This window comes from Phoca vitulina, unplaced genomic scaffold (genome assembly GCF_004348235.1).
Source record: "Phoca vitulina isolate PV1807 unplaced genomic scaffold, GSC_HSeal_1.0 scaffold1, whole genome shotgun sequence".
In the NCBI taxonomy this organism is placed as follows: Eukaryota; Metazoa; Chordata; class Mammalia; order Carnivora; family Phocidae; genus Phoca; species Phoca vitulina.
Genome location: NW_022589704.1, coordinates 95,370,262 through 95,395,276, shown reverse-complemented (window position 1 = coordinate 95,395,276; position 25,015 = coordinate 95,370,262). Strand labels below are relative to the sequence as shown.

General features: G+C 34.3%; 1 protein-coding gene across 2 annotated transcripts in view; it reads left to right on the top strand.

The window, feature by feature from the left end:
- Positions 1-25,015, top strand: part of SLC35F5 (solute carrier family 35 member F5) — a 46,395-nt gene that overhangs the window by 8,623 nt on the left and 12,757 nt on the right. For both annotated transcript variants that reach the window (XM_032411834.1, XM_032411825.1), the window contains exons 6-13: positions 1,595-1,676; positions 2,509-2,699; positions 7,468-7,549; positions 8,187-8,274; positions 11,234-11,298; positions 13,442-13,546; positions 16,706-16,865; positions 21,330-21,420. In XM_032411834.1, the coding sequence (XP_032267725.1) occupies positions 1,595-1,676; positions 2,509-2,699; positions 7,468-7,549; positions 8,187-8,274; positions 11,234-11,298; positions 13,442-13,546; positions 16,706-16,865; positions 21,330-21,420 (864 nt within the window). The remainder of the gene's footprint in view (positions 1-1,594; positions 1,677-2,508; positions 2,700-7,467; positions 7,550-8,186; positions 8,275-11,233; positions 11,299-13,441; positions 13,547-16,705; positions 16,866-21,329; positions 21,421-25,015) is intronic.

Here is a 25,015-nt window from a genome sequence, read left to right as displayed (position 1 = left end):
TCCATCTCATGACCCTTGAGATCATGACCTGAGCCTAAAGCAAGAGTTGGATGCTCAACCAACTGCACCACCCAGGCATCCCTAAGTGTTAAGCACTTGTTTTAGGCTCTAGAAATATATAGCTTATGTTCTAGTGTGTGAGAGTGTGTGTTTGGGGAGGGCAAAAGAGACAGATAATAAGTAGTGAGCAAGTAAAGTAATTAACATATTCACTTATTTTAAGCATTTATAATCTAGTTTGAGTCTAGTGTGAAAGAAAGTGTGTAGAAATCTTTTTTTTTTTTTTTAGACCATCACTAAGGCATCTCTTTAAGATGTATTGTTCCAAATGTGGCATTCTATCTGAGAAAAATTTTAAAGTTACTCTAAAGTTTAGCATCAGTTTATAAAGCATTAGTTTCGTGGCCTTATTGCCAGTACAGTTTTTTACTGGTCTGGCTTTTAGAACTATAGTTGCATGCAGGGTAGGTTACCAAGTGCTGTAAAGAGTTTATGAAGCTTAGAGAAAATGTCCTTCCATTTCTCTGGGATCTTAAGAATCAGCAAAATTAATACCACTTGTCTCTTATCAGGGTAGAAGGCAGAGTTGAGGTGACAGACTAGTCTACCTACTCTAATACTAAGTTTTGCTATTATCAGTAAGATGGGTATGTCAAATTGTTCTAGGCCAAATGCTATAATGAAAAGTTCAGTGTAACAAAGAGACTGTGTCTATTTTCAGATCCTATTGCCTCTTCATTTACTGAATAGTTTTCATTGGCAGAGTTCTATACCAAGAGCTAAAAGAGAATTGAATAGAAAACATTTTCTGTTAATTTAAGAAACAGCTTAGTTGGAGAATTGTGCCTTAAATATAGATCAGTTAAAGAACATGTATAAAAACAGTAGAGGAATTCAGAACCACTTAAAAATACAGACTTTAGAGCATGGTTAGATAAACCTGGCAATTCTATTGTCTACCACTTGATTATTTTATATCTCTGTTTTTTTAAATACCATTTTATGAGGTTGTTATAAGGACTAATGAGAAAGACATGTTTGACTGTTCTGGACTTGGTAGCTGGTACATTATAAGAACTGATAAGTGGTAGCCGTTTTTTTCTTGTCTATTAATCCTGTAATGGTTTTCAGGAATCTTAATCTTTAATTGAATCTTAAGTAATAAGAGAAAACAATTTGGCAAATACATATACATATTAGACCTTGATTATCTCTTCATTATCTGCCTTCCCCTTTAAACTACGTGATCCTTGAGGACAGAGACTTTTGTCTTTTTTCAGTCTCATATCCCCAGGATCTAGAACAGTTTCTGACATAGTAGAAGCTCAGCATGTATTTGTTAAAAGAATAAATGAAAAGGAATTGGAGATAATCTGTTAGCTTGAGAAAGAGGTCTGTTTTTATGACATTTAAATGTTAAATATAATGTACCAGTGCTGTTCCAATATATTTTGGGAAAATTTGGGAAATATGGTGGTGAACAGCTGTGTTTTGAGTGGTATTTATGTCTACGTGCCATCAACTTAAATTTTAACTGGTGTATCAGCTATTATACTTGCTTTTTATATTTGTTTGTGTTTTTGTTGTATTCTAGAGTGAACCTCTTTATGTTCCTGTGAAATTTCATGATATTCCAAGTGAAAAACCTGAGAACACAAACATTGATACTGAAGAAAGTAAGCAAGACTTAGAATTTTATAACTTAGAAATGGGAGGAAATTTTAGCTTCATTTAAGCCATCCCCAAACTTAGTGATTTTGTGGGTTGACTGGAATCACCTGGCATTTCTTTTTTTCCATGCAGTATTGGCTTGGCCTCTAATCTTCCAGATGTTTGACTGGAAGTTTTTATTTAAACCAGAAATAGTTTTCCAAATATCAAAAATCTCTATGGTTTCATCGTATATATATATACACGTATATGTATGTATATATGTATAGCTCTATCATACATATATATACATATACATATATACATAGTATATGTATATTTAAATGAACAAGATCCTCTTCAACCATGCCATTTGAGACTCCTAATAGCAAATTATAGGAGTTTTGTTGGTTCTGTGAATTGAGTAAAGAATATCAGCTTCAGCGTAAGCACAGTATTTATCCATAATATTCTCTTGTAAAGAATGGACCTCTAGAGGAATGTTCTGCATGCTTGACCAGGAACATAATTCTCATAAATAAAAAAAGTTTTACCATAAATGCTAAAATAATAACCATACTATAATCCTGACCTAGACAGTTGTGTATGTACACAGTTGCGGAACCCTTGTTTGAACATTTTAAAACCTTTAAAACATTTTTATAGTGAAAATGTTTTTCCTGTTAACTCTTTGAGCAGAACTGCCCCAGGTAATAATATAACTCTGATTTTCTTTGCTGTCCAAGTCTGGTAATATGTGGATTAACATTTATCATTTATCAGTAAATTAAAACTTGTGACTTTCATTGGATGTGAGGGGACATGTTAATGATTTTGTATTATACTTTTCCTTTTAAGCTCCCAAAAAGTCTCGTGTAAGGTTCAGTAATATCATGGAGATTCGGCAGCTTCCATCAAGCCATGCATTGGAAGCTAAGTTGTCTCGCATGTCATATCCTACTGTGAAAGAACAAGAATCCTTATTCAAAACTGTGGGGAAACTTACTGCAACTCAAGTAGCAAAAATTAGCTTTTTTTTTTGCTTCGTGGTAGGTCTTCTCTTTATTAAATGTTTAGAATTTGAATTTTAAGACAATATACATGCCAGCAGTATGCTATTGAAACGTAACACTGTTAGGTTGCTTAATTGACTTTAAAACTCAGCTATCTGGCATCATTGGGGACTTTGAGTATCAAAGTCAATAAATGCTTACCATACCTCAAAGAATTCAATCAATACTATAACACAACAACTACTTTTATATATATATTCAGAATTTGGCATTGCTTCATGGTGAGGATAATTAATAGTTATTTTACACTATTATATATACAAAGGCTAGTAAATATCCAGATAAGAGTTTACTGTATGCATTGATTTTGTCAGATAAGTGGTTTTGTAGTTGTATAGTAAATTTGTGTAAATGTGGTCAAATATTTTAGCAAGTACTCATAGTAAACATTTCTACAGAATTTCTTGTATTATTGTTAATAGCTTTTCTGTTATATTATACAGCAAATATTATTTTGGAATAAGCTAGAATTAGACTTGTCTGAATTAGTGAAAACTGAAGTTTAGAATTTGATAATGAATTTCGGGGCTCTTTCCTATATATGTCATTGGGAGCAGCCTAATCCAAGGTTGTTTAGTATGGGCCTTTAAGATTTAAATTTATACTGAGCTTCTTTAAACACCAGGTAGTGCAGTGCTAATGTCAGTATCATTAGCCTGATTATAAGATTTTTTTATTTCACGGTTTTGCCTCATTGCAGAGCCCATTTTTCTCCATCCTCTTCCTGAATAACGTCTAGTTGAGTGATACCTTGATTAATATATTCAGCAGTACAAATCAAAAAATCATTGTGAATTATGATAATTACATATGTACTAAAATTAATTTAAAGGCTTATACATTCAGATTATGCTGTTAATTATTTTTTCTGTTCGTTTTAAATGAATGTAAGGCAAGACTAAGATTTATCATATGTTACTTAATTTTCAAATGACACTTGAGGTGAAGAATAATAAAAGCATCTATATAGTAAAAGTTAAAAACAAAGGGGAAAGATAAGAGATTAAACAGGTAGTGTGTGTGTGTGTGTGTGTGTGTGTGTGGTGGAAAGAAGCCGGCTGTGGAATGGGATGATTATATCAGGAAGTCCGATTTAAAGGAAGAAAGCTACTTCTAATGAGCACACAATTCATCTTTAGGCAAATTGGTAAAAGGAAAGGCAAAAAGGAAAACTTCCTGAATTACACAGCTTATTGCCTATTAAAAGGAAATATTTCCCTTCATTAGATAAAACAAACTTTTTTCCCAACTCACAACTCTGAGAGAATGTGTTACATAAATACATTACATAGGTACTATTCCATATAGCGTGCTGATTTACAGATACATACGTGCATACAAAAAGCCTTTTAAAAATTGTGGTAAAATATACATGCCATAAAATTTGCCATTTTAACCTTTTTTTTTCCATTTTAACCATTTTTAAGTGTATAGTTAAGTGGCATTAGGTACATTCAGACTGTTGTGCAACCACGTATCAACAGAACATTTTTCATCCTGCAAAACTGAAATTCTATATCCATTAAATAACTCCCCTTTCTCCCCTCCCCCAGCCTCTGACAACCACCATTCTACTTTCTGTCTCTATGAATTTGACTACTCTTAAGTACCTCTTGTGAATGGAATCATATACTGTTTTTCCTTTTTTTTTTAAAGATATTATTTATTTGTCAGAGAGAGCATGCACAAGTGGGGGGGGGGCGGTGGCAGGCAGAGCAGGCAGAGGGAGAAGCAGGCTCTCTCCTGAGCAGGGGCCTCGAAGCGGGGCTGGATCCCAGGACCCTGGGATCATGACCTGAGCCGAAGGCAGACGCTTAACTGACTGAGCCACCCAGTCACCCCACTGTTTTTCCTTTTATGACTGGCTTATCTCAGCATAAAGTCTTCAAGGTTCATCCTTGTAGCATGTGTCAGAACTTTCTTCGCTTTTAAAGGGTGAATACCATATCACTGTACGGATATACCACATTTTGTTTATCTATTCATCGTTGGTCTGCACTTGGGTGCTTCCACCTTCAGTAGTCTTAAAAAAAAAAAAAAAACCTTTAGTAAGTTACAAGAGTAGAAAACTATGTTAATCTTTAGTAAAGGCATTTCTGTAGAAAGAGTAGTATAGTCCAGGTATATAGCTTTTTGGAAACCTAACTTAAGAGTGATAAGCTTTGATAAGGTTTAGAACAGTACTGTTCAATAGAAATATAATATGAGCCTCAAATACAGGTGTCATATGTATTTTTTAATTTTCTACAATTAGAAAAAAACTTTTAATTACATTTTTTAAATTTTTAAAAGAAATCAGGAGAAACAAGTGAAATTAATTTTAATACTGTGTTTTTATTTAACCCACTATATGTAAAATATTTTGATATGTTATCAATATAAAAATTATTGATGAGATAGTTTATATTTTTTTAGTACCAAATATTCTAAGCATTTTATTTTCTATTTTAGTTTCCATTTCATTTCAATTTCAGTTTTTATTTCAATTTTAGTTGCTAAACATTTCAATTCAGACTAGTCACATTTCAGTTCTTCAGTAGCTACATGTGGCTAGTGGCTAGTGGCTAGTGTATTGTACAGTGCAGGGCAGAAGGAGTTAATAATTCCTGTATTTGCCAGTCCTCCTTGAATATCTTTTGTCTCATTAGCGCTTATGGTATTTTAATTTTTCTCTGTAGAATATAATTTAGGTCATATAGTGTTTACCTAGAATATTTTTTATGATAATTTTAAAATAACTTACCACTCATGAAATAATGAAATATATTAATTATTTGTGATAGATCATTTATTAGTAAGTGGTTGTCCTCAACTGTGGAATAATGAAGGGAAACATTGTAAGGTTAATTTTTATTGGAAGGTAATTTAGATAGGTCTTCTTTTGTAATGAGAGTGCCTTGGGTTTGGGAACCAGAGAATGGGGAGAGGTGTAGAATAGGAAGGTCTTTCTAGAAAGAGTTTCTAGCTAATGATGATTTCTTAGGATTTTTGAATGGCTGCTACCTGAACGATCTGTCTTTATTTCTTTATTGTGCATTAGCAGAGACCAGTGGAGATTGTTTGGAAAATGAGCACAGTATTTATGTGTTAAAGTGGTAAGGAAAATGGGTCAAGAAAGCTAATTATCACCCTATAAGTATTGTCTGGTCTTGTAGATAGATCTCCAAAAGATAATTAAGAGCAGAATATTCGGGACACCTGGGTGGCTCAGATGGTTAAGCGTCTGCCTTCGGCTCAGGTCACGATCCCAGGGTCCTGGGATTGAGTCCCGCATGGGGCTCCCTGCTAGGCAGGGAGCCTGCTTCTCCCTCTGCCGCTGCCTCTCTCTATCTCTCTCTGACTCTCATGAATAAATAAATAAAACAAACAAAAAAAAATTTAAAAAAAAAAAAAAAAAGAGCAGAATATTCTTCTTTTTTCTAGTACTTCATATATGTTTGATATTGCTCATCTTAGCAATTGCTACCTCATTTTCTTGTTTAGAAAGTCCAGTGAAATTATCTAGGAAGTCGGAGGACTACAGATGGCGTCAAAATCACTTTGCCCTAGTTTTACTCTGGCTTTCATCTTGGGTACAGTGTAGACTAAATGGAGTCTAATAAACTCAGTTATCTGCTATCTTCTAGCAGTGCTCTAAGATCATATGTCTTTGTTGCTTCGTTGAAGTGTAAATGGCTAATTATAGTACTCACTTAACTACAAGTTCTGAGAGAGATCAAGAGATGTCCCTGTCTTAAGTCCCTGTCCCTATTCTTCAGTGGAATATGAATATGTTTAAGTAACAGTGATGCCAAAAACAGATAAGCAGTTAATTTACTTTGATTGAGCCAGCAGTCTGCTTCTTAGTGTATATGTTAGTGACACTCATGCACATATACACCAGGGGACATGCAGTAAAATGTTCATAGTAGCATTGTTTAAAATAGTCCAAAAGGATCCATCAACAGAAAAATGGATGAGTTGTGGTAATATGTATTAGAATATCTGATAGCAGTGAAAATATATGGATTTTGGAACCCCTCTCATACACACACACCAGGCTTCATCAAAAAGAGGTGTTATTTCTTTTTCATTAAATCGTATTAGGCACAGTATTGAGAATATAAGAATATCCTAGCCTAGATGAGCAAAAGAAAAGAAAAAAAATCCTTATAATTGGAAAACTTCCTTTAATTATATCCAGTTATGAGAACTCTGTATTATGTCTCCAAACTGAGAATCAGAGAAACAATCATAATTAGCCAGCAAATTCACATTTTTCATTGGACATTTTTAAATTTCCGAAACAATTATGTCCTTTTATAGCTTGTTATTTTGATCCATCCCCACAGGTGTGATCTTGTTCAATAGATTTCTCATCATGCTATGTTCATCTGTACATATTTTAATATTTGAGAATTTCCCCAAATTTAAATTTGGTTTAGATAAACTTTAATAGAATGCTAGAAATGTTTGGATAAAGCAAATTTTAAAGTTGATTTGGTATGCAGTCTTACTCTCATTTTTTAAAAAACTGAATGCTAATTTTAACCAACTGTTGTTAATTTCTTAAGGGAAATTGAATAGCAAAGATCTTAGATCTAATTATAAATGCCCTCTTTTTAGGTCTGTGATTTTTCAATAGAAAGCAACTTTTAAAAGCTCTTATAATAAAATATTTAGGGGGGGAAAGGAGGGACCTATAAATTATGACAGATATAAGCAGGTCATTCATTAGGTTTCACTTTGTTTTCTTTTTCTTTAGTGGTTTCTGGCAAATTTGTCATATCAAGAAGCACTTTCAGACACACAAGTTGCTATAGTTAATATTTTGTCCTCAACTTCTGGTAAGAAATTTGTCTTCGAAATCTACATTATAAATTGAAATCTATTTTTGTTTTATATATGTGTGTATATATATATACACACACACGTATATATATACACATATATGCATACATTTTTATCTTATTACAAATTATTACATTCATTCTAATATACGTTAGTGTATTGTAACTATATCATATTTGTAGTTTTATGCTGTGGCGTTGTGCTATTTATATTCCTTTGATTATTTTATGGTATATTTTTATATAACAACATATTAAGGTTTTATAGGCTGGTTCTTTGTATTATAGTCATTCCTTTCACATTCTTTCTGAAGATCTTTTTCTAGACCCTTTGGCTAAATGTAATTGCTTATTTCAGAACCATAATTTACCCTATGAAAGATAATTTATTTTAATATTGAATCACCTTCCAAATCTGGGAGAGGAAAAATATTTTTGAAGCTATAAAAACAACTTGAGCACACATGCTTGATTATGATGAGGTCATAATGTTATTCTGAGTGCTCAATTTCACTGTCTTATTAGTTTAAAGTAAACGGGGCTATACTTAATCTGTATTGTTAAAATAAGCATGGTTTTAGTTTAAAGGCTGTTTTTGACAGTATTTAAACTGATGTATCTTTTTTCCTTATAGGACTTTTTACCTTAATTCTTGCTGCAATGTTTCCAAGTAACAGTGGAGATAGATTTACTCTTTCTAAACTATTAGCTGTGATTTTAAGGTAAGAATATAGCATAATAGCTAGTTAATTCTGTTTAAAAATATGTTTAAAATTTTTCTGGTAGTGATATAGGATAGTTTATATTATAGTATACTGTATAGGCAGAGAAAGATGAGGATAAAAAAGGTTTTATGTGGGCAGCATGCTACTCAGCCTGTGTCACATCCTTAACTAGTTTTCTAAATGTTCCTGGGGAGAGTAACTGGAAGGATCCCAAGGCAGCTTTGGCTCCCATTCATGGGAGGACAGACAGTATAATACTATGTATTGTACTGATGCTTACATTTAACTTAATGTGGCAACTTAATCCTCATTACCTCCAAGTTCCTATTTCCTTTTCCTAAAACAAGTTCCCTTTTTTGTTTTGGTTTTGGGTTTTACTTCTACTTCTGGACGTCAGACATGCAGTCTTCTCTGATTGGCTCAGCCTCAAGTGATCTTTCAGTTATTTTCTGTATAAATCATTTGGCAACTTTGCATTAGTGTATAACATCAGTATTGTCAATAACTGAATTTAAGTCTTTTATTTTTATGTAACTTTGTGTATGTTTGTCATGTCTTTTCTGTGGATTATAAACCTTTAAACGCCAGGGCCTTGTTTTATACTTATTTGTGCCACCAACAGTTTAGCCTAGGGCTTTGCTTACCAACAATACCCAAAAAAGTTGTGTCGGTTTGATAAAGCTGTTGTTTTTACTGAGAAAAAATCAGAAATCAGAGAAGGTAGTAGAATGATTTAATGGAGAGAATAATGTTTCTTAGCTGTCAGAACTGGGTTTGAATCAGAGCTTTGTTCTTTGTTTCTGTCAGTTCCCTTAAACTCTCTGAGAGGGGTTTTTAGGTGAGAAAATGATGATAGTATCTACTTTCCAGCCTTGTTTTAAAGTTTGGAGGGAATGTATTTTAAAAATGATTATCATGGGGACTGAGGTACTCTTATTATGATGTGTTTTTCCTTTATAGATATAACATGGTAGTTTCCAGATGTAGACCGGTTGACCAACTAATTTACTATTTATATTTAGATTTTATGATCACTAGAAGTTTATTATATTGCATGATTGACTAATTGTTTTAGCCAAACATATTTTTATATTGGGGAAATATATTTGTATTGGGGAAGTAAATGAGGTTTTATTCAACTTTGTTCAAAATTCATGCAAATTTTTAACCTTGTACTATATTAATAAAGTTTTGAAAAAGAAGGAAATAGTTATAAAATGTTGAACTTGTAAATATTTTGACAGAGTTCATTAAAGTAGATCGAGAACAGGGGTCAGTGGACTAAGATGAGCTAGCTTCCTAATTTTTTAAAGTTTTATTGGAATATAGCCACTCTCACTTGTTAGTATATTATCTATGGCTACTTAAGCACCATAATGACAGTTCAGTTGCAACAGAGACTATATGGTCTGCAAGCCTAAAATACTTACTATTTGTTCCTTTAAGGAAGTTTGCTTGACCTATGGTCTAGAAAAATTATTACTTAGAATTTTTTTGTGTATTTATTACATGTTCTTAATACTATCTTGAACATTGTTTTATACTTTGTTTTGAAATAGCCTTATACTATGAGATTCAGTTTCTGAGGTATAAAAAGAATTTGATATAGCAACAATCTTGAAGGAAATCTTCTTAAAAGCTAAAAAGTCTCACTTCAAGAGACAAAGAGGGTACTTACTCTCCATCTAAACTACCTGGAATTCAGTCTTGCCTCCATCATTACTAGTTTTGCAATTTGGGGCAAATATCTTGCCTCTCTGTGTCACAGTTTCCTCACCTGTAAGTTGGGAATACTAGTAAGATTTGTCTCAAAGGATTCTTAATGAGGATTAAATGTGTTAAAACTTTAAAAGTGCTTGGAACAGTGTCTGGTGTATAATAGGTGCTCAATATATTTAGTTATTGTGATTATTATGATCTAAATGGAATTGAAACCTCTAGTTTCTGGTATGTTGCGGGTGCTCAATAAATAATAGCTGAATTTAAACAATGATTGTTTAACAGAAAATTATAATATTTAATTGAGAGGCATGAATACTTAATGTAAGGACTAGATTTGACTTATGATGATATAATTCCATAAGGTAAAAAAATTTTTTTTCATATTCTTCTCCTGTGTCACTTAGTTTTTTGGATCAGTAGGTGAAAGAATTAGACTGGCTTTTAAAAAAATTAACACTGTTTTATCTGCTTTAAAAATATGTACAATTACAAGATGCATAGAAATAGATAGTGTAAGCTCCCTGAGAACAGGAACCACATCTGTTTTGTTTCCAGCTGTAACACAGTGCTTAGCTCAATAAATAATAACTTAAAATTTTTTTTTTCAATAAGTAACAGTTGAGTGAATGATACTCTGATTTCTCTACATCTTTAATTCAGTCTTTTTTCATCCATTAATTAATTAATTTAATCATTTAAACATTTAAGGAGAGTTTTATTGCTAATTTAGGTTTTATCGGTAGGCAAGAGTTAGTGCTCTTGCTAGGTGTGTATGGATATACCATATGTATCTTCAAAAAAAAAGTTTGGAAGAGGGCTGACAAGTTGGTTACTTCCTTAACTGAAAAGCAGTAGGTAGCATAGGAGGTAAAAATACTTACCTAGACGCAGACTGGCAAAGTTTCAGTCCCAGCTATGTGATTTTGGTCAAGTTACTTTGTATGTTTGTGTATTAGTTTTCTCAGGTATAAAATGGCAATGGTAGTAGCAATAATACCTTTATCATAAGGTAATTTGTACATTTTGTGAGAATTAAATGAATACAAGTATAGCACTTATACTGTCCCATTAATACTGTTAGATATTAATTAAATCACTAAATTCTTTGGGAATTGTAGTTTTCCCCAGTCTTGAGAGTAGTCTAGATCACTTGTAAATAATTTTTATCTTTATTAATTAGCCCTTTTTAAGGAGTTTATTGTTTTGCTCATTAGTAATCCTATTATTCCCATAGCATTGGAGGTGTTGTGCTGGTGAACTTGTCAGGGTCTGAAAAATCTGCTGGAAGAGATACAATAGGTAAGTATGTGTCTCTGCATTCTTTCTGTTAAGAGTATACAAGAAAGTTTTGTGCATGTCATTATTTGTGTCCTTGTGTGCGAGTGTGCATGTGTGTGCACACACACACAGAGGGCGGGCACTAATGGGGTCTTTTTTTAACTTTTCCTCTGGAAATAATGTAAAAAATTTCAAAAATAGTTCACAGAATTCTCATATAGCCTTCACTCAGATTCTCTGCTATGTACATAACTGCAGTGTAGTTATAAGTCAGGAATTAACACTGATTATAATATAGATACATACATATATTTTTTTTAGAGAAGGAGAGAGATAGGGCCCGGGGAGGGACAGAGGGAGAAGGAGGGAGAGAATCTTAGACAGGCTTCATGCCCAGTGCTGAGCCTGATTGTGGGCTCAGTTTCACAACCCTAAGATCCTGACCTGAGCCGACATCAAGTCACCATTTAACCGACTAAGCTACCCAGGCACCCCAACATTGATTATGATTAAATTATCTAGTCTATATGTATATCCTTTTCACATCTCACAATTTTTCCCACTAGTGTTCTTTTTCTGGTGCAGCATCACTTGTTGCCTTTAGTTTTCATCTCCTTAGTTTCCTTTAATCTGGAGCTGTCCCTCAGTCTTTTTTGTTGTTGTTGGTCTTTTATAACCTTAACACTTTTGAAGGATGCGGTTGTTTTGTGGCATGTTCCTCACTTTTGGTTTGTTTGATACTTCCTTATGGTAAAATTTATGTTGTGTATTTTTGGTAAGAATGCCATGGAAGTAATATTAGAAGTGTCCTGATCAACACATCATATCAGAAGGCACATGGTATTGTCCTGTTACTAGTGACTAGTTAATTTTAAGGTGGTGTCTGCCAGGTTGCTCCAGTGTAAAGTTACTAATTTTTTTCTTTGTAAGTAATAAGCATCTTGTGGGGAGATACTTTGAGACTATACAAATACCCTGTTTCTGTTATACTTGCACCCACTAATTTTGTGATTCACTCATGTTTCTTACCTGAAACATTTACTGTTATGGTGAACATTCAGTTTTGATCCATTGTTTAGATTAAACAATAACAAAGATAATCAGGGAACCCAGCTTAATGGCTTCCCTCTGGATACTTCGTTTAGATATTTGAAGTTCATTGAATGGAAAGGTGCTTTCTAAACCATCCCTTGTCACTGCCCAGTGAGCCGTGCCTTGAACTATTATCACCTCTTTCTCACCCAGAGCAGCTTTGTTATATGTAAAACAAAACATGTATTTATTGTGTATGTGTGAGAATTTATTGGTAGGCTTTCTTTTTGCTTTTTGAAAATGTTTTAGAATAATTTTTTAAAATAGATTTAATAAAACATTGGACTTTTGGATAATAAATATTGAATGTGGTCACTTGGCAGACAGCACATTAATTCAGCTGTTTTTAAAGGCTTACTGAAATGTTTTTGAGAATGAGTTAATACATTAAGAGAACCAGTATTTATTACGCCTATACTACAAACCCTGTATTATATTAGATATTTTAGAACATTAAAAAATAATGTGTTTGCAGTTTTCAAGGAGTTCTTGATTTTAATCATTATATGAGATTTACAAAATGAAACCACTAGAGAATAAATAATACTATAATTAACCATGTAAGTATTAAATGGTCTAAAATAGAAGACAAGGAGGATGGAAGTTCAGTGGAGGAGGAAGAGGATGCTTTGTGGCAGAAGGGGGAACTTTAACTGGGCCTTGGAGATGGTAGTGGAATATATAATAAAGATGATAGGTCACAGTGGGGAGGAGTGTATAAGCAATGGCTTAGAGATGGAAAGAAACACTGTTATGCCGGACAGTGTCAGGTGCCAAATTGTTTATGTAGGGGAAAATATGAAGTAGCATTTCAAAATTAAAAGCCGAAGTGTTACTTATATGAGTTTTAATATTATAACATGCATGTTTGGCTAGATCATTGGATGTTTTTGCATGGGTTTGTTCACTCGTTTCTTCCTATACTCCTGGAGGACATGGGAAGGGGTGGGATCTACTTTTATCTTTTCATATTTGTGTACTTCTTGAAGTCACATCTGACACATAGATTTTAAATAAGTGTGTGTTGAATGAGTTAATGAACAAATGAGTTAACTCATGTTGATTTTTACAGGTTCCATTTGGTCTCTTGTTGGAGCCATGCTCTATGCTGTCTATATTGTTATGATTAAGAGAAAAGTAGACAGAGAAGATAAGTTGGATATTCCAATGTTCTTTGGTAAGAATATATTTACCTGTGAGGCCACTTTCTTTGAATGATTAACTTAGGGTTTTGTTTTTGGAGGGAATAAGGAAACCTTTCTCTCCTTCTCCTTATGATTCTTTAAAACTGTCAGATTTTAGAGATTATGAAGTCCAGTCTCAGTGTTTTTCTCATACCTTGCCCTGCATGATTGTGTACCTCTGAAGGAATGCTGGTTTCCTCAGTGTGAGGTAAAGAAAGAAATTCCTCCTAGTGCCTTTTTTGCATTCATGTCTTTAGCCTGTGAATCAGATATTTTCTTCATTGATATGATAGAATTATGCTATTATAAGCATTGAGAGTATACCTGTTGTATTACATGTTTTGCTATTTTTGAATTGTTAGAAGCATAGGATTGGAGAAACTGCTCCCAAATGATATGTATAATACTATTCTAGTCTGTATACTGTTCATTAAAACTCATGGGCCATTTAAAGGCTTTCCATTTGCATTTAAGATATAGACTCTTATATAGATTTTCAGATTACCCAATCGTAGTTTCTGGCATCAGTTCTTAATTTTGGTAAATAAAATACCTAATACGATTTATAAGCTCTTCCTTGCCTGATATCAGCTCAGTAAACAACTTGTGCTCTCTGTTGGATATCTGTAGATGTCTTCCAAAAGATACCTGAGTATCAATAGATAAAAAAGCATGGTGATGAAAGTTCAAAGTGCAGCTAATAGGGAATCGGGAGACCAGGAATATGGCTCTTCTAATTTCATTGATTTCATACTCATCTGCAAAATGAGCAAATTGGACTGGATGAGTAGCTTTCAAACTGATTTGCAGAGGATCCTGGGAGGGGTGGGAAGAGGTGGAGTTGCATGCGTGGTTCTGGTTCTTGGAGTCCTTGCCTGCTTCAGCTGGAACAGCTCTGTTTTGTGGGGCTTTTGCATTATAATTTGTAGAAAAGATTTTTCTGCTAAAAAAAAAGTTTGAATATCTTCACTTAAAGATTAACAGAAACAAAACATTTGGAAAGCTACCAGACCAAGTGATCACTCAAGTTTAAGTATGGAGTTCAATTAATATACCTTAAATATGAAGGTAATTTTAGTGATGTCTTATTTTAGAGTCATAGGAAATTCCACTTGGAATGGAATGAAATGCTAATATTTTTTGAGTGTTTTTTTTTTAAGATTGGCAGTTTTCAGGAAAAATTGTTCAATTTACTGTTACTACAGTACACACAGACGTGTAACTTGATTGGTCTTCTTCATATATGATGTAAGACAGTATTGATTTGATGTGCGCTTTACAATAGGCAGGACTAGAAAAGAAGTTAGAATTGGGTTGTGGAGGGTTCTTTAGGCATGGGGATAGAGCAGAGCATAACAGGGAACAGTGTGTAGATCTATGTGATTGACTGGAGGCTTACTTTAAGGAAGAACAGGAGGATATGCAGGCCAGATTCTGAAGGATCTGGAGAATAGGTGGAAGCAATTGGGACCTTTGTCTTTAGGTCCAAAGGTTGTTAATTTATGTGGGATTCCATAGACTTGATATAGTCCAGGGACCCCAAACTAGATTTGGTTTTTGGTAATGCCAAATTTTGGTGTTTTAATTACAACTTTTTATTGTTGTGTAAGCTTTTCAGGTCATGAGTCCCTTTTGTATGTGTCATTTTATTTGTTTTTATTTTTATCACTAGGTCTTAAATTGGGTATCCCAGAAGCAGGATATGAGACAGGGATTTCTTATGGGTGATTTATTGAGGGGCAATCTGCAGGGAATACTGACAAGGGAGTAAGAAAAGCAGGATAGAGAAGGGGAAAGAACCATGTGGGCTCATGTATAATTGAGGTTTGGCCCAGTTTATGGCATGTCAGGAGCAGGAGGTGGAGGGGGCTGGTGAAGGAGCAGGTAATGTCTAGGTACCCCTCAGAGACCTTCTGGCCTTGAGCCATTAGGATTTCAGCCATGAGAGTGGCCTTGTGCATCCTTCATGGGTTAGTTGTGGGCTATAGAAGGTGGGAACTTCATGGGAAAGGCAAGCTTGTTTGCTCTCCAAGACAGTTCTTCAGAGACGGTGGGTGGCTATAAGTCTTCAGCAGCAGATAGGGAGTGGATGCTCTAATCCTATTACGATTTAACTAGGCATCCTAAATTCTAGTTTATTATTTAGCGACAAATATAAAATATGTATTTACTGTAATTTAACTTTCTCTTAAGAAAGCTCTATAGTTACCTAATGGATCTGTGATGTTCAACTGTATAGGAAGTGCAATAAAAATTACTATAAAATTGTAAATTTTTCCTTTGTAGTCTTTGTATTCACTTAGTAATATGTAACCTTATATTTCTTTAATAATAATAGCAGCTTACCTTTACTAATGTTTTATGCCAGGTACTGTGCTATATTTTATAAGTGTTTCATCTATTTTCCGAGTAATCTATTTAAATATGATTTTACAGTTATGGATTGGAAAACTGAAGCTTAAAAGAGGTTTCGCATCTTGTATAAGATTTACAGTACTAGTGAATGGTGGAGCTGGGATTGGAACTCAGGGCAGTCAGACTGCAGAGCACACACTTTTGACCACTAAATGTTACAGCCTTCCTTTACAGATAGTCAGTCTGCACTTAGCTCCTATGTTGAGGAGCTATTTGTGTATGTATGTTATCTCACCAGTTAGCTTATGAGCGCCTGGAAGGCAAGAACCAAGAATGTATCTGGTTTGGAAACTTCCTCCATTATTCCCAGCAATACCACAGGTGCTTTAAACATAAATATGAGTTGAATCAGAGAGCAGACTCTCTACTTCCTCATAATTAATTTAGGCTGCATATCCATATGCACAGATATACCAGTTATTTCTTAAAGTTTAAAGACACTAACTTGTTAGTAGCTAAGGTTAACAACCTTTCTTTTTGAATTAAGTGGTTTATTCCATAGTAGTTGCTCCATGCAGTGTGAATAGTGGAACCCTGAAGACTCAGTGACCACCAGTTGCTAGTACAGTTTTTTCTGTTGAGCTATCTATACGTCTGACTGAAAGAAACAGAAGTTCCAGTTAAGGAAACCTGTTGGAACCCTTTGTGCAAGATCTAATGTTTTCTAATTATAGAGTTACAAGTTTGAAAAATTTAAATCTCAATTACTAACTGTTGTCTCTTTTATACATATTTAGGTTTTGTAGGTCTGTTTAATCTGCTGCTCCTATGGCCAGGTTTCTTTTTACTTCATTATACTGGATTTGAGGACTTTGAGTTTCCCAATAAAGTAGTATTGATGTGCATTATCATTAATGGCCTTATTGGAACAGTTCTCTCAGAGTTCCTGTGGTTGTGGTATGTACTGTTTATTACCCTATGATTTATTAGATACCAGTTCATGGACTTTTGGATAGTTAAAGTGTTTATATTTCTTCTGTCCTCTGATGACTCCTTCTGTGCCCCTTCCCCCCCCCCACTTCACACTATTTTAATAAAGTAACTCCACTAGAGCAGGAACTTTGTGTTTTAACTTCTGTGCACTGATTGTATAGACTAATACCTTACACATAGAAGGAGCTCAATAAGTATTTGTTGAATAAATATTTGAATGAATGGATGTATATAAATGATCTTAAATTATAGAAGTGTTTTAAAAGTAGAATGTTATATAGGGGGCGCCTGGGTGGCTCAGTCGTTAAGCGTCTGCCTTCGGCTCAGGTCATGATCCCGGGGTCCTGGGATCGAGCCCCGCATCGGGCTCCCTGCTCCGCGGGAAGCCTGCTTCTCCCTCTCCCACTCCCCCTGCTTGTGTTCCCTCTCTCGCTGTGTCTCTCTCTGTCAAATAAATAAATAAATTCTTTAAAAAAAAATAAAATAAAATAAAAGTAGAATGTTATATAAATGAAAGGTGTCATTATCTAATGGAGGTTTATATTCTGAATAGGAATAACATGAGTTCTGAGTGAGAATCTAGGGAACTTAAGAGACTTTGGAATGTTTGGTTGTTCATAGAGTTTTTTTTGTTTTATTTATTCTTAGGACTTTTCATATTAGTGAGCCAGATATGTAACCCTAAACCCTGATTAATTTGAGATGTTAACGTGCTTTGAAATGTTATATCAAATATGTTGATATATGATAATGACCCTAAAATAGTTTGAAGACAATATCATGTATGGAATTTAAGAAATCTTTCAAATACAGAGCTTGATACTTAGTCACTATCTTTCTATCTAACAGGAACCGAAAAAAACCCCGCAAATTGTACTTAAACTCCTAAATGGATTTTATGATATGCCAATTAAGACTACTGACTAGTTTTCCCTTGCAAAAGACTGAGTAGCCTTTTCCATGAAGACTTCCTTAATGCTCTACCTGTACTTTTCCCCCTCCTCAATTAAGGAAATTTCTCTGTTTTCTTGATATTCTTCCACACTTACTCCCTTTCATGTAGTACTTAAAGATATACTTTATTTTGTAGTTAATTTATGTACTTAAATTCCTTTGCTGATCTAAAACTCTTTGATATCAGAATCCATTTACTCATTCATTCTTCCATCTTTCATTATATCTTAGGTGCTCGGTTTTTTTAAGCAAAGAGTTACATATTTTATTTTCTTATTAATATATATCATATACTCTCTCTCATCCTATTGCTTCTTTACTATCAATTCTGGTATTCATTTTCTCTCATTTCTCTTGCCTCTCTCTACTCTTGGTTCTGAACAGATAGAACTACTTACTGGTAGTTTTTTGATGGAACTCTGTTGAATCATGAGGGATTGTTGATACTCAACCATTTTTTACGACAATTATGTACTCACTGTATTTTAATACAGGTTCATGTTTTCTAGGAACTTTAGTTTAAATTAGACAATTTCAAGGCAAATTAATATATTTGAAAGCAATTATTAAATTTTTCTTTGGATGTTAGACTAGAGAAGGGTTTAGTATGATGCTTATGACATTAAGACTCATAGTAAACCGGGACTGTGTCACTACAAATATTAAAATGCTCATTCCTTATTGAGAGCTACAGTTTTAATTAAACATATACAGTAGAGAGTTTTATTATGTTTAGCAAAATTTAATGTAGGCTTTAGGGGATGATCAAGTAGGAGTTGTGACATGTAATCTCTCTATATGAGCTTTTTTAGTTTGCTCCCTTGGAAAACTTTACATTTAAATAAATAATAACATGTTTTGGAATTTTTTTAATTTAATTTTTTTAGAATGAAAAGAAAAATATATACAAAAGTATACAAAAGGGTATACAATGAAAAGGAAGTCTTATCTCTCTTTCACTTTAAATCTCCGTTCCTTTTTCCCAGAGGCAACCATTATTAACTTCTAAACCTTCTACAAAATTTTCTATACGTGCATAAGTGTGTATCAGTCTCCTAATCCATCCCCAATTTTTCTTATTTTTAACACACAAATGGGAACATACTATGGATATTGTTTTGTACTTGCTTTTTTTCACTGATTGTTTTGTAAATCTTTACATATCAGCACTTAGGTTCAATTCATTTTTTAAAGCCTGTGTAGTGTTCTGGTATATTATGTTCCAATCCATTATGTGACATACTGGGTAGAACATAATGTGTTTTACCCATTCCTTATTGATAGACATTTTAAGTTTCCAGTCCTTTGCTTTGTAAATAAAATAACATTGAATATCCTCCTATATATCTTTGCATGTATATGTAAGTGTTCTGTAGGTTAAATGCCTACAGAGTCCGTCATAAGGACTTTACATTTTGATAGAGAATTGCAGTATCATTCCCCATGGAGGGAACACAACTTATATTCCCAACTGTGTATATGAGTATGTATTGTAGAATAGTTAAATTGGACACTCGTAGTCCTATATTATGATAAAAGCTATGTTTATCCTTACCTGGGATAGATTTTTCAGGACCTCAAGAAGGTTTATTTTTCAGATATACTTTGACACTCAAGTGATTAAGAGTACTAATGGTGACAGCTCAGTAGCAGTAAATCAGTCAGTAATGAAACAAACATATCCCTTAAATTCTGGGTGTTCTTGGCAAAAAAACAAGTGTAAGAAGCATATCTCTCTATATTTTACATATTTTTAAATCATAAGAAAATACACATTTAAATCAGAAGCCATAATCTGCATGTAGGACGATTCCCTTTTTTTTGGGGGGGGGAGTCAGGGCTATCGTATGTTTAACTATAAAAAGTACAGGAAACATACATAATCCAAGTGCTGAGTAGTAAGCTACAGATTTCAAAGTGTGGTTGTGAGCTTTTTTTGTAAATTAAAGATGTGTAGTTGTCACTCATTGTTTATTTAAAAAAAATTGAGGTGCACTATTAAACCCATATACTGTACCATTTGTATAGATGTTGAATGATAGCACCTAGTTCTCTGTCTCAGCATTTCCTAAAATGTGTCCCTGAAATAATAGATGACAAAAGGATTCAACCATCAACTAAATTGGGAAAAGCTGGTGTAAGTCAAACAGTTTTCTTAATACTTTGTTTCAGACTCTTCATGATTGTACTTTGTGTTATAAATCTCTAAGAACATACGCCACATTAAAAAAAAAAAATTGACCTCCTGAACTGTCTTTTCACAGAGCAGCTCATGTAGTAGGAACCACTAGTGCTTGAGTTCTCTTTACCGCACTGATAAGAACTAATGGTACAGCCTCTGTTGAATATGTTGAGTGACACTTTATCGAGAGATAGGCTCTTTTATTGCAGGACAGTATTAATTCTGTCATACACCGAGCTAGAATTTACTAGTCTAGAATTTCCATGGGTCTGTAGTCCTAATTATATACACTTTGGTTTTATCTTGGCTTATAATTTCTTTCCTTCTTTCCTTCTTTCCTTCCTCCTTCCCTCACTCCCTCCCTTCGTCCCTCCCTCCCTCCCTCCCTCCCTTCCTTCCTTCCTTCCTTCTTTCTTTCCTTCCTTCCTTCCTTCCTCTGCATGCAGTGTGGGGCTCAAACTCATGACCCTGAGAACAAGAGTGTCATGCTCTACTGACTGAGCCAGCCAGGCACCCCTTTTTTCTTTTTATACACTCAAATTATTAGTCTGTATAAATGGCTTATTTATTTGGTATAATGCTTCCTTTCATTTTTTTCCTTCAACTACATAAAATTATGTGCAGAATGATATTTCAAAATTTGATACCAACATTGATAGTTCAAGGTGAAAATAAAATGAAGAACTTAGGTTTTGGTTAGGACAATTGCTAGAAAAAAGGAAAGCAACAAGGAGTATCCTTAAAACATTTTCAGTTCTTTTCAATGCTAAGCCAAACCAGAGGAGCAACATAGATCTGAAGACTCTTTTAGTTTTCATGAGGGTGAGATATTTTTGCTTTGGTGACAGACTCGTAAGGTGGCTTATCACTTTCTTCAAAGTCTATGTTGTGAAGTATTGTCCTGCAGTTTAATAAAGCTATTTTCTTTGTTAGTTAAGTATCATCACAAAACTTTAAGAACTCTTTTGACAGTTTTATAAAAAATGTTAATGAAATAGAAACTGTACATCTGAAGTTGATTAATATCTATAAGCATATCTTGAAAATAGCATAAGTGTGTGTGTGTGTATATATATATATATATATATACACAAAGTACTTGGACAGTTTTACTCTTATATATTTGGATTTTTAATATTTGAAGGTAAACTTTAAGAATCATCCTAGTTGCTTTATTGTGTCTCAGTCTGTCCTAAGCTTTTGTCTTTACTCCTGATCTTTCATGCCTATATTTTCTTTGGTTGCTTTACTTTTTTAATATGGAAATGTATATTTTCTTTTTTCCTTTTTAGGGGCTGCTTTCTTACCTCATCATTGATAGGCACACTTGCACTAAGCCTTACAATACCTCTGTCCATAATAGCTGACATGTGTATGCAAAAGGTAAGGTAAACTGTTTATTAGATATTTCAGATAAATTTTTTTTGAGAGAGCATGCGCGAGAGAGCATGAGTGAGGGGAGGGGTGGAGGGAGAGAGAGAAAACCTCAAGCAGACTCCCTGCTGAGAGTGGAGCCCCATGTGGGGCTTGATCTCATGACACTGACGACATGACCTGAGCTGAAATCAAAAGTCAGACACTTAACCAACTGAGTCACCCAGGCCACCCCTATTTTAGATGAATTTTTAAAATGGAGATAATGAAAGTTAGGGCATGTGATTAAATTATAAGCAGTACAACCATGAATAATCGTTGATGCCTGCTCTGCCTCTCTAAGCTGCTTTACTATGTAGATACATAAACAGTACCAAAGAAACGAATAATCTCTTACATTTTTAACTTTGCTTTTTTTTTTTTCTTAATTTCTAAGTTAAGGACAGTATCTTTATATGTAGTTCTCCAGTTTTGGAGCTGATTATTCCATATTTCATTGGTAAGTCAGTGGTATAGAATAGGGGATGGGATATATTTTATTATTTAAGTAGTAGTGTTTTGATTTCTAGGATAAATTCCAAAGATTCCTTAATACTGTGATACTGTTATAGATACGAGCAACATAGGAATGTTTCTCAGCAAATGCTCATTTCTGTCTGGACTTAGGAGGGCAGGTGCTCTGTCCCTCTTCTATGATGTCCTGGTCTGGATGCAGGGATTTTTTTTTTTTTTTTTAAGATTTTATTTATTTATTTGACAGAGAGAGACAGCGCGAGAAGGAACACAAGCAGGGGGAGTGGGAGAGGGAGAAGCAGACTTCCCGCACAGCAGGGAGCCCGATGCGGGGCTCAATCCCAGGACCCTGGGATCATGACCTGAGCCGAAGGCAGACGCTTAACGACTGAGCCACCCAGGTGCCCCAAGGATGCAGGGATTTTTATGATAAACATTGGCAGTGATAACATCACAGAAAAGAGAATCCCTCCCCACAGCATGAAGGGAGGAGTTTCTTTAGTGCTTCTGGGGGTTAACAGAGAAAAGAGGCATCCCATATATACAGTACTAAAAGATGTAGTCATTTATCACTCAGTTCAAAGTTTACAGACTTTTTTTTGAGGTTTTGTTTTGTTTTGTTTTTTAAGAGAGAGAAATAGTACGAGCAGGGAGGGGCAGAGGGAGAGAGAGAGAACCTTAAGCAGGCTCCATGCCCAGCTGGAGCCTGACACAGGGTTTGATCTCAACATGGAGCTCAGTGACACAACCCTGAGATCATGATCTGAGCCAAAATCAAGAGTCAGATGCTTAACTGACTGACCCACCCAGGTTCCCCTGAACTCCCAAGTATTAAGTAACAAAATGGTATGTGTGTGTATGTGTGTGTGTGGTTTGGTTTAATAAAATTTTGAAGAGGAAATACTTGAAAGCCCAAAGGCTCAAAATATGTAGAAGTTATAATCAGATTTTTAAAGCGATTTTTCTTTAGATCTTTGTGCAGTTCTTAGGATAAAGGCAAAATACTCTAAGTGATATGTATTCTCTTTACTTAAAAAACAGTTCTGTGCTGGTATTTACTTTGTTTCATGGCTCAGTAAATTCTTATTTATTTGTCATGGTTAAAAACAGAGAGCTTCTCCTTAATTGAGAATTTTCTTATGTACCATACATTTTCAAAGAATGTGAATATTATAAAATGTACATAACACTAAAGTTACACATCATTAGATTCTTTACAGATTTGAATAATATTCAGGTCCTCCAGGATCTTGAATATCAATCAAACTTGCTCTAGTGAAACTGGAAAAGTGTTGTTGTTAGAGGATTTTGGTAGACTGCTGTGTAAATGAATTTTTCTGTACTATATTTTGAAAACATCAGCTTTTGCAGATTTGAAAAATAAAAATTGAAGGTTAATTTTAGGATTTTTTTTTTAAAAGAACTGTCACAGGGGATCTAATTTTATTAAATGATTATGTAATTTGTTTAATCAAATATTTTAAGATAGGGCAAAACACAAGAAAAGGGAAAATGAAAATAAGTAAATCATTGATTGAATAATTACAAAAACATAACTAGGCCTTTCTCGATTGTCTTCACATCTAGAATTAGACAACCAGTTAAATGAGTCAGGGGTGGGCCTTTGGTGGGTGGGAATTGAGAGTAGGAAGATATGTTCTGGGAAAAGTGACAGGGTGTGCCCCAGAGCTGTAATAGAAACAGGAGAGGGGCACCTGGGTGGCTCAGTCAATTTAGCAGCTGCCTTTGGCTCAGGTCATGATCCTGGGGTCCTGGAATCCAGCCTGGTGTCGGGGTCCCTGCTCAGCTCCCTTTCTCTCTGCTCCTCCCCTCTGCTCATGCTCTCTCTGTCTCTGTCTCTGTCTCTCTCTTTCAAAGAAACCAGGAGGAAAAAAAAAAAAACAAAAAACAGAAGAAATCTACTTTCATGGGGTTTTTTGATTCTAATAGCTAACTGTATTTATATATAGTTTCTGAAATTTCGGCAGTTATCAATATCTTTTATCATGCCTAAAATAAATTATGTTAACCTATTTAATATAATTGACATTTTGTGTAATAGGAAGCATCTCTGATTGTATTCAGATTTATATTCAGATATATTCAGGTTTTAGATATTTTTTGTAATGTAGATAATATTTCGTTAATAAATGTCTTCATTTTGAAAAATTGTCTTCATAGCTTGTTGGAAATCAGACGTTTTTTATTGTGTGGCAACATAAATAACTGCATTGTTACAGGTGGATTTTGTCTTTAACAGTCAACTAGGGAGGGTTTTACCTACCTTTACAAAGTCTGCTTTTACTCAGTTATAAAATAGGGTTTTAGTTGAATATTCATGAAGCCACTCTTATCAACTATATCTGCATTTTTAACTCTCATTAGTCATAGTTTTCATACTTCTTCTGATCTTGGGTCATTTAAGTGCATTGTGGCTTTTCTTGATTATATCTATATTCTGGCAAATATTCCAAGAATATGTCATACCCGTAATTTGATAACAGTGTGAAGGGTGTTTAGTTTCTCTTACTGACTGCTCTTTCCTGGGTCTTAGACTGACAGCCTGTGTGTGTATCATACAAGCAGGACATGCATGTTACAAGTTGTCAGTGATTATTCTTGTGTTAGGCATTGTGAGTCCCGCATAAAAATATTCTCATAAAACCCCTTTATTCTGACTAATGGTGCTGTGAAATGGAGTAGCACCCACCAGAGGGAGTCTTGCCTGTGATTCTAAACCTCACTTTTTTTAACACTTAAAGAGGGCAAAAACAGTTTTTCTTTCCTATTTTAAAGATAGGAGTTACTATTTTCATCATTATTTGAAAGCAGATCACACCAGTGGGTTGCAGTAAGTCTCAATCTGTGCAGCCTTCTTTGACAATTGTTTTTGATCTTTGCTGAACATAGATGGTAAAGGTAAAGTCATGAAAGGAAAGAATGATTTTTTTCTTCACTTTATGGCATCTCATTATTTTTAATTTTCTTGAGAACCCTGATAAAATGATGGATTTTGATGATATCTGAGGGGCTCCTCACCGCTGGGGTTCTGCTTGCTGCTTGTCTTCTCTGGCTCACATTTCTTAAGTAG